This window comes from Aegilops tauschii, chromosome 3 (assembly GCF_002575655.3).
Source record: "Aegilops tauschii subsp. strangulata cultivar AL8/78 chromosome 3, Aet v6.0, whole genome shotgun sequence".
In the NCBI taxonomy this organism is placed as follows: Eukaryota; Viridiplantae; Streptophyta; class Magnoliopsida; order Poales; family Poaceae; genus Aegilops; species Aegilops tauschii.
Window position 1 is genome coordinate 102,414,189 of NC_053037.3, and position 10,686 is coordinate 102,424,874.

The 10,686-nt window shown below is 42.7% G+C and overlaps 1 protein-coding gene across 1 annotated transcript; it reads right to left on the reverse strand.

Annotated features, from left to right (window-relative positions):
- Positions 1-445: 445 nt before the first annotated feature.
- On the reverse strand, positions 446-5,383 carry LOC109737038 (uncharacterized). The gene is made up of 8 exons (XM_020296265.4): positions 5,132-5,383; positions 4,082-4,137; positions 3,874-3,998; positions 3,510-3,669; positions 2,593-3,005; positions 1,958-2,455; positions 1,333-1,414; positions 446-894 (listed from the first exon to the last, which is right to left on the reverse strand). Exons 1-8 carry the CDS (start codon positions 5,198-5,200, stop codon positions 750-752), a joined length of 1,548 nt encoding a protein of 515 aa, XP_020151854.1. The 5' UTR covers positions 5,201-5,383; the 3' UTR covers positions 446-749.
- Positions 5,384-10,686: the final 5,303 nt, after the last annotated feature.

Sequence of the window (10,686 nt, forward strand, 5' to 3'; positions counted from 1 at the left end):
CTTGTGCTTCACTACTCGTCTCGCCCGCCTTTGCCACTTGTGGGAACAGATGGTGCCAATAGGCGATGGTTCAGTAAAGAGATGATGTTTTTTGACTGGCGGAGGTTGACTCGGTGCGTCAGTTAAGGTGAACCCAACCAGGCAACCACACATAGAACGTGCAGCAGCAGGCGCTGCACAGTATGTGTGTCAGAAACAGCAGGTAGCGCCCATATTGTTCCGTAAAAAAGATGTATTTTTAGTCTGAACCCGACCATACCGTGAAGTAGGCACGCATTGCAGGTGCACTAGGTATCTGCATGCGCGCCTAAATTTTGATAAAGCCGTATCGTCAGCCCATGCGCTTACTTTTCACGAGCCAGGCGTTCTGCCTCTAACCTCAGGACAGCACCGTGCATGTGCACAAAGACACGAGATAGTATGTACAGCGAGAGAACACTCTGAATTCTGAAACAGGATGCTATGCCCATTCAGTAGACTCAGCAAGATTCCTACGGACCACGCAGCAAAGCGTGATTTTAGCTCGTATTGAATTCTGAATCGAGAAGAACAAACCAATACCGACTACCACAACACAAAATGCTACAGCTTACTTAAAAGAAAAGCTACAACGTACAGCTGCTGCTTGGTGAGCGAGCCCTTGTCCGAGGTGATGTTCAGGTACAGCCAGTTCAGCTGCAACGGGTGCTTGGAAAGAGACCGTTTGCTCAATCAATGGCTTCATCGTCAGATGCAAGGACACGGGCTTATTATACCTTCTTGAAGAATGACATTATGTTCTTTCCTTGCTTGGGGGCAGCAGCCTTGGCAGGTTTCTTGCTGCCTGCTGTTTTGCTTGGAGCACTGTTCCTGTCAGTGTTTGCTGCTGGCTGCGGCTTGCTTGGAAGAGTTGGCCTGGCACAGAACAGAAATCGGTTGATTTGTCAGTCACATGAATAAGAACTGGTGCATTCGCTCAGGTTAACAACGACTCGAACAAAGCAATGGCTATGCGAGAGCTTAAATGTGCAAAATATATGTTGTAGTGACATCCGACCTACTTGTTTTTCTAAATGATAAAATAGATGAGTAAAGCTCCTGTTAGAGGTATGAATTTGCGTTTTTCCTTCCTATTGTGCATGATAGATGGTCAGCGGCATAATCAAAACTATGCACTAAATCAATTCATATTCCTTGAGGGGCTCTGATGCCTGATAAACTAAAGAAGAGGGTGGTTCCTAAAGATAACTGCTTCAGTAACAACAGCAATAGCATGTGGCATCAAACTATAAGGTGAATATGTATAGTTATCAAGGATTTCACAGAATACAGAATAAAAAAACAGTGCATTACCTGTTAGTGGCATCAGTAGTGGTAACATTTTTCTCTGCCTTATCACTTGCAGGAGCTTCGCCCTCCCAGACAACCTCAGTTACTAAAATAGAAACCGAGCAAAGCTTCAGGCATTTACAATCACGCGGATGGAAAGCAGATGGAAGAATTGAGCAAAAGGAATAACTAGAACAGCTAATGATGCAAGCCATGGAAAAATTACTTGACAAAAATAATTATGTGACAACTTCAACTAATTTGTAGACTTCTCACATACGCATTCAAAACAACAAATACAGGAAAACAATATAAGATGCACAATCTTATACTTGAACTAAAAAAGACTATTGATCGCAAATAAGACAAGTTTTTTTATGTTCATAAACAAGACAAGTTGCTTACAAAAAGTGTATACATATTCCGCAATATGTTGTCAACAACAAGTAGCATGCAGTTGTTTACAAAAGAAATAGAGCACACAGTACAATTGCAGTAAGGGGTATTTAGGTTTTCAAGGTATTTCTAGTTTTTGCTTATTTAGGAGCCAGTGAGACTAAGTGAATGATATAAGCATGACAGAGCAATATGATAGCATGCCCAAATGATATAAGCATGACATGTTTCATGGGATAGGGTTTAACTCTACCTTCTCTCCCCCGCTCATCTATACGTGTCTTCAAGACCTTCCTTCTTTTAGGCGAGGTGGAAGCTGTCTCAGCAGCAAGATCCTTCTTATTTTCATCGATTGGTGGATCATTGGCCTTTTCTTTTAAGGTAATCCCAGAACCGTTGATACCATTGTCACTTCCAGTTTTACATTCAGAGGTAAATTCAGAATCAGTCCCTTTTGTGAAGCCTTTCACATCACTGACTGTATCCTGTTTGCTTTCCACTTTCTTCTGTTCTGATATATTGTCTTGTGCAGCTTCAGTGACAGGATTTCTGGCATCCTGTTTTGGTGGCTCTGGAGATGCAATGGCTACAAAATCGTCGTCATCATTATCATCATCTGAACAATCAAAGATCGCTCTTCTCTTTCTGTTACTTGCACCATTAGAGGCCCGCTTGTAGTGTGCACTTTTTTCATCATCGCTGCTATCAGCATCTGCTTCTTCTTTTGCACATATCTGTGCATCAGCTGTAACTGGAAGTATTTACAGCATGTCAATTTCATCAGCAATGTGGTATACTTTATATAAGGAATTGATATATGTACTTGAGATCAAAGTGCAAGAAAGTAAAGCAACTTGGATTAAAACATGAGATTTAGTGAGAAAATACCAGCTACACTTGGTAGATCTTTAGCTTTAGTGACAGCTCGAGCCTTGGGTTTTGCAGATGCACGGCCCCACATTGTAGCCAGGGATGCACCATTACTGGGTAGGGCCTTCCCGTTCTGAGCTTTGGTTTTATTTGCATGCACACCAACTGATGGCTCTTTGACAGAAGGAGCATTAACAGTTTTATCCAAGACCGGGGCATTATCCTTCTCAGCTTTAATGTTTGTTTCTTTCACTTGATCGGATGGTTCAGGTAGATCTTGCTGTCGAACAATAGAAGATTGCCCTTTTGGAGCACTACTAGGTTTTGGCACTGCAGGTGCTACAACACTATTTGTAGGCTTTGGGGGCATTGAGCTCACATGCTTTCCTGTGGTAGTTCGCTTGACAAAAGAATTTCTTACACCACAAAACCTGTGCAAGAATTCAGAACCCCAGTGAGGGAAAGGTATCATATAAAATTGACATGCTTTTCTTATACATATTGAGAAAAAATATTAAAATGCTTAAAAACACAAAATGTGATCCAGAAAGTACTATTTAATATATAGGCCCAGTTGTTTTGGCTGATTCTCCCAGATGTTGAGAATTGGATCTCCCCCTAGATTCTCTCAGATTCTTAAACCCTTTTTTTTTACAATCCTAGCTAAATCGGCCAAAAGAACAGGGCCATGTTTTCTTCTCTACCATATCCCACCTGTCTCACACACTCCATACTAATAACATTTTATCATGTCAGTAGGGAGGCGGACGTGTCTTGGCGCCTATACCTTTCCTCTCACTGTAATCTATGATGTAACTCGCCCCTTGGGCATTTGAGTAATAAAAAAACATTTAATCGTCTTCTCTTACAAATCCTTTGCAAGTATGCCTACACATGGTTTGGGGGGCAAAGCAAGGGGGTAAAATCAGCAATACCTATTATCTCTCAAACAATTTTCTTCATCAAATGGCTGGTTGAAAAGCTCCTCTGCCTGCACAAATTCAGGATTCCAAAGTACAGCAGTATCTTTTGGAATACATGCCTGGATACTGTAAACCTGGACTGAACAAGAATCCTTAAAGGTTCGCCTTGCTTCTGCTTCATACAAAGAAAACTGTTTAGAAGGAAGGATGACTCTTAGAACCAACATATTACTAGAGTGCGGAGAGGTAAATACTCTATTTTTATTCTGAACTCCAACAAACATGATCACGTTAATCATAAACAGAATGCTGTAACTTGAGGAATTGTGCCCCTCCCCCCCCCCCCCCCCTAAAAAAAATAGAGTTCCTGCATTACCTTCAAGTTTAGAGCTTGAAGTGAGTTTTACACAATAATTTTGGGGATTGTTCTTTAACCACCCAGACACACTGTAAATAACTTCATGATCACTCCCGTGTTTGTTGACAAACTCCTGAAGCAACCTGGACAGCAGTAGAGACTAGTCAGATGCAATAATGATGCTATAGTTATGCAGTGGAAATAACAAGAGAAAGTGAATTATCACCTCTTGGCATCATTTGATGATACAGAAAAATTCCGGCTTAACCATTTGTACGAAATCTGTTAGAAGAACACATATAGAGTTTGGGAACATTAGCCATGTTGTAACCAATCAGGACGGACTGAACAATGGGCAACGATAGTGGTCTAAACGCTCTTGTATTTCTTTACAGAGGGAGTACATGAAAAAATCTTAAGTGAGAAGACAAAAGAATGATTAATCATCTGGAGCTTGAGTGGCACACTGTTGTTTAATCACCCTAAAATCTGAATGAACTCATAGTGCAATCATATTGGATGTTATCTAATGCTCATCTTTGATGAAATTCATGCTGAAATAATTTTGCCAGTTGTAAACTGAGCACAGCAACGAGGTTAACCCTCCCCACAACCCAGAGAGGACTATAGTAAATTTAGCTAGTCGTCTAGAGAACAGTATCTAGCCTTGTTTGTAGAATCGATACAGAAATTGTGCATCTGTTGAAAAGAAAAATGAACCTAACTAGCACAAACGCACCATAAATTGCCACAATAGAATATTTTCGTTTCTTTTCCTTTGAAATTTATCCACATATACAAACGTTGGCGTGGAATGAGACACTAACCTAGGTAGTCGTCAAAGGAATCCAGGCTTATTTCTAGTACAATCCATGCAGAAATTGTGCAGGAATGGAAAAGGGAACATTTTCATCATAAGAAGAGAATCAAATGCACGGCTTATCACCATAAATAATATTTATCAGTTTCCTTTTCTTTCGAAAACTCCCCGCATAATCATACGTTGACCCAGAAGTAGCCACCTAGACCATTTTATCGGCATCCAAGTCACCAGAAGGTACAACTCACACGAATCGCAACCCTAACTCAAATCGTTCGTACCAGCACGGGGCAACAAGAACAATACAACCAGCGGAATCCAAGAAATCACGTCTCCCCTGATCCTCCGCGCGGAGTGCAAGACGGAGGGAGATCGAACGGGCGAATCGTCATAGCGGCGACTGAGCCATCAGACGGGGGGGGGGGGGGGGGGGGGGGGGGGGGTTCCGATAGTTACCACGCGGAGCTGGTCGGAGAAGAGGGCGTGGATCTGGGGCAGCAGGTCGAGCAGCGCGCCGTCGGCCATCGTCCGGTCGCCTCCGCTCCCGATCCGGAAGGCTGTGGAACCCTTGCTAGGGTTTCGAATTGGGGAGCGGCGGGGGAAGACGAAGGGGGGGTGTGGCGCGGGATTGGATTGGGGCTGAGGGGCGGTTTTCCCGCCTCCCCTGTTTTGTTGGCGCGGCCCGTGCCAGGGTGAGGGTCCTACGGGGGGGACGACGGCGCGCAGTTCACTTGCCGAAAGAAAGCCCGCTCGAGCTCGAGCGTGTTTTTTTTACTTACTCTGTTTTTATTTATTTTGCATATTAGTTTTATCTTAAATCAAACTTTATAATGTTGATTAGGTACATAAAAAAGTTAAAATCTGCAATATTCAATGAAGACTCATCGTGAGAATTTTTTTTTGATGAATTGTGAGATGGTTGCCTATATATTCGGCGGAAGAAATAAATACAGATAATCCCTTAGATACAAAATCCACATAAGTTGGCGGCAGCTAGGGCCTACGGAGTTCCAACGCAGCCACCGCCTGCTTCTCCAAAAAAAAGCTAGGGTTCCTACCTGTAGGTACGCCTCGTCTCCGGTGGTTCCAGGCCCATGGGGGCGCAGTGGATCCTAGCAAAGGAGGGCTTGGTTTTTAGTCGTTTCTTTCAGTTTTGTTATGGTTTGTGTCCTACTCGGGAAGGCGAGACGGCGGCGGCTCCCTGAATATGGAATAAATGTCTCCCCGTCTAGCCACCGTTCTGGCGGTGCATTTAGCATCGTTGGTGGGCGTGTGGAGGTGTGTCTTCGGCGGATCTATTTTTGATGGATTTGCTCGGATCTCGTCGTTGTTCGTCTACGTTCCTGTGTTTTCCGATTGGATCCTTCTGATCTACGTTATTCTTCATCGGCGGCGCCTGCTATTTTTGATGCACTGCTCCTATGGAACCTTATGATGATGACTTTCCGACTGTCTACTACAAAAGTTGTGCCCGACTCCGGCGATGGAGGGACGATGATGACGGCGTGCCTTCGGCTTGCTTCAGTGTTTGTAGTCGTCGCTAGGTGGTCTATGGATCTGGATGTAATTTTTATTATTTCTAGTGTTCATTGTACTGCCATGATTAAAGATTAATAGATCAGATGTTTTCCCGCAAAATAAAATACATTACAAAAGATAGTAAAGAAAATAAAAACAACTAATTGGACTCAGCTTCAGGTGAGTTCTCTGTATCACTAAGCCAGTGAACTGAAAGCAGAGGTTGTAGGATGTCTTGTTTGGTCAGAAGCAGGACGACGATGTTTGGAAAAGTCTTCGGGTCAGTTTGGTTGGGGATGTGGAGAAATATTGACTGGCATGGAGCCTGCCTAAGTCTTGCCTTCGGGTCAGTTTGATAAATCTAACTTAGATGTCGGACACATTGGAGATTGACTTTTAGTGGGTCTTCATCGTGAAGTCCCTGTATGCAGAGCTTACAAATCTAGACGTGTAGGGAGCGGCTGGCTCCTCCCTAGCCGTCCCAAGCGGCCGGCCCAAAAAGGAATTTTTTGTCCCGTTATCTATAAACGGAAATAACTCATACCATAATTCGTATAAGGATCATTCTAATCCATATTAGTATTAGGAAAAGCACTGTAAACGGAAAAACATCCATGTGAACATGTGTGAATGCATTTAATCTGGAGTTTTTGAAATTTTAAAAAGTCATATCTTTCAAACCGTGCGTCAGAATTAAGATACATTTTCACCGTTAAAATCCTCGTGACTTGCTTTTTAAAACTTGATCCCTCATGAGTATGTTTTGACGAACTTTGTTTTGTGCAATTTAGTCCCTGTTTGGTGCAACTGCCTACCTATCGATGTGCAACTACCTAATAATTGATGTGCAACTTTTTCCCTATTCGTGGGCGTGCAGCTTTCACTTATGGCGCCTCAAACCCAAACTACCCCTTACTAGTGAGACGTGCAATCTCGTCTGCTGCTTCTGCCAATTGCCTAGTAGTCGATGTGCAACTTTTCTCGTGTCTATAGATATCAATTTTCACCGTTTGCTACCTCCGCCAACTGCATAGCAATGGATGTGCAACTTCGGATGCTGCACCGACAACTCCTAACAGCTGGTGTGCAGTTTTTTCGAATCCCATGGATGTGTAGTTTTCACTGCTGGCACCCCGTCCCAACCACCCGTGCTAGTGAGATGCGCAACTTTAAGGGCCGCTATAGGCAACTTTTTCTACCCTCGTAGATGTGCAGTTTTTCACCATCCAACAATCCTCGCCAGTGAGATGTGTAACTTCGTCTGTTGCCTAGGCCAATAGCCTAGCAGACTATGTGCAACTTCCTCTGTTGCCCCTGCCAACTGAAACTACAAATCCGCAAATAGAGAGGGAAAGGAGTTGCACATCAACTAATAGGCAGTTGGCTGAAACGACAAACTAAGTTGCACATAGCACTAGTAGGGTAGGTGGGGCAATGTATGCCAGTTGTGAAAAGTACACATGCACGAGTAGGGAGGGGTTGTACATCGACTACTAGGTAGTTGGTGTGAGCAGCAGACTAGTTGCACATCTCAAAAAATTAGTTGCCATGGTTGCTAGGTTGCGTCCTCATGCGAAGTTGGATCATGCGGCTCTAAAATTGATTTAAAAAAAAGTTACACCATGCAGTACTAAAGTTGCACCATACCTTACATTTTTAAGAAGTTGGTCACAATTCTCTCAAGTCTCAACATGCAAAGTGTCCACCTCAACATCCCACTAAGAAATGCATTTAAGTCTTCTCTCCCACCACTAGTGCAGAATCGGGCTTTGGTCCCGGTTTGTAGGGACCTTTAGTGTCGGTTCTGCAACCGGCACTAAAGGGTGGGGACTAAACCCCCCCCCCCTCTTTAGTGTCGGTTCATCACGAACCGGGACCAAAGGCCCACCATGTGGCACGAGCCGGCGCCGGGGCTGGGGGCCTGACTAAAAGATTTAGGGGTTTATGGGTTTATGATTTATTTTTCCTTTTAGTTTTGTGTTTTTCATTTAATTCTTTTTCATTTCAAACATATTTTACGCTACTACATATTGTACACGTTACGCATATATATAAATGGAATTTCACTGATCATATATATATCATCGAATTTCTCGCACGACCATTCACACACACATACACACACACATATATATATACATATAATTTGGTATATACAATTTCTCTAACAATTTGCAGATCATTACATGGAGGCATTACAGCTTGTAACAATATTCTTCTTTGGGATCTATGACCTGGTCGAGCAAAAACCCCGCTATTTCCTCTTGAATTGCTCGTACGTGATCCTCTGGTAGGAGCTTATCCCGCATCTCCATCATTTTTAAAGAAGAAGATCAATATGCATGTATTAGTTGTCTGTGTGTGTATATTAGATAATGATGTAAAAATTATGAATAATGTTCTGGCAAACGTACCCATTGATCTCTATCATTTCTGCTCCTTTCGGACGTCATTATGCGAATGTTCTCGCAAACGTAGTATGCACATAAATTATTCACCGGCGCCTGCTTCAGGGCCTTTACGAGAATATAATTCAATCGGATAATAATTAATCAAGCATGATAATCGTATTGAAACTAGAATTAAAGAGACGGTAGATAGCTAGTACTAGCTACTTAATTAATTACCCTTGGGTCGACACCATTTTAGCTTCAGTTTGATGAACTTTTCCCAAGCCCTGCCCGCCAGCAAAGAAAATGAATAAAGAAGTTATTAATTAGTTGATATCAGGAAATGAACTAAAGAGGCCAACATATAGTTCAATAATGATTGAAATTACCTGTCGACCACCCCCCTCACGATTGTGTAGTCATTAACGTCTTTAAGTAGTGAGTCCAGTACTTGAATTTTTCCCTCGTCAACTTCAATGATTAGCAGGATCTAGTGAAACTGCATGCGCACACATTTGTATAATTAAGCGGGCATGTGCATAACTCATCAACTACACTTATTAACATCTAGTAAGCAAAAATAGTATTTGTAGCACAAGACAGTGTCACTCACCGGAAGTTGTAAGGAAGTAGTATTTCTGGTTGGGTATTTAGTCGCACTAAGAACTGTAGCAAGCTTTTCTCTGTGTCTTTTCGTTCCCATTGACGCGTCCATGTCTCTTCATTAATGGTATTTGGGTCAATGAACCCAATGCCATAGCGTCTAACTCTTTTCATTTCATACATCTTCATTCTGCATAATACCACAGAAAAGAATATAGTGAGGATAATTACAGGTTATGAACGAGCACTACAACCAGCTAGAGACGTAAACTACAGAAAGAAATCACTTACAGACAATAGCAACTGACGACAGATTTGTCGAGTGCGTATTGATTGAATAACTGAAACATTTCTTGAAACTCAACCCACAGATCTTTTTCATGGAAGTAATGCTCTGACTTGACTTTCACCATGAGGGACTCTCGATCGGTAGTCTTTACTTCTCTCGTGTATCATTGATGCAATTCATACATTCTTGTTGATAGCCGCGGAATCTGCTCAGGCTTGACCATAGGTTGGTCGCAGTCATATTTCTATTGTAGTTCCTCCTCTTTAAACGTTTCAAAGTTCTTGACGCCTAGGAGTTGTTCTACAGTGACACCGGCCTCTTGAGCCTGCCTTCTATGATCGTCGGTTATTACCAGCTGATCGGCGCCGACACTCACATGTGTTTGTACAATGAGCGGGGGGGTCGATTGCACCGCCTGTTCTCCCAGCTGGGGAACAGTTTTCCCGCTTTTTTGGCAGCTGCTTGAGCTCGGCTCCCTTCTTTTTTTGTGCTTGATATGACTTCTTGATAGAGCACTCATAGTCTGAGTCCCTATGCTTGACAGCTGGTTGAGCCATATCAATAAAGTGTTGCATGACATATGCTCAGGTACTTTCTCCTCTGGCAGCGGGGGCGGTTTCGGTCCAAAATGGGCCTTCACTTGGGCAGCCACTTCGGCTTCGTTTTCCTCTTCAGTCAAGTGGTAAGGCAACCTCGGAAGAGGCTTGAAGCTTGGACCAAATTTGTATTTCTTGCCTCCTTGTCTGCTACCTCTTGAGCATGCATTGGTTTTCCCTTGAAGAGGAAAGGGTGATGCAGCAAAGTAGTGTAAGTATTTCCCTCAGTTTTTGAGAACCAAGGTATCAATCCAGTAGGAGTACACACACAAGTCCCTCGTACCTACACAAACAAATAAGAACCTTGCAACCAACGCGATAAAGGGGTTGTCAATCCCTTCACGACCACTTACAAAAGTGAGATCTGATAGAGATGATAAGATAATATTTTTGGTATTTTTATGATAAAGATTGAAAGTAAAGATTGCAAAATAGACGGCGACAGAAATAGCTAGTTGACGGGAGATTAATATGATGGAAAATAGACCCAGGGGCCATAGGTGTCACTAGTGGCTTCTCTCAAGATAACATAAGTATTACGGTGGGTGAACAAATTACTGTCGAGCAATTGATAGAAAAGTGCATAATTATGAGAATATCTAGGCATGATCATGT

Bases quoted from the DNA above. Each gene is read 5' to 3' on its own strand.
- LOC109737038 (XM_020296265.4), bottom strand. From the start codon at position 5,200: ATGGCCGACGGCGCGCTGCTCGACCTGCTGCCCCAGATCCACGCCCTC. The intron at 3,999-4,081 runs GTGATAATTCAC...ACTGCTGTCCAG, and splicing joins TCATCAAATGATGCCAAGAG to GTTGCTTCAGGAGTTTGTCA. The intron at 895-1,332 runs GTAATGCACTGT...GTTCTGTGCCAG, and splicing joins ACTACTGATGCCACTAACAG to GCCAACTCTTCCAAGCAAGC.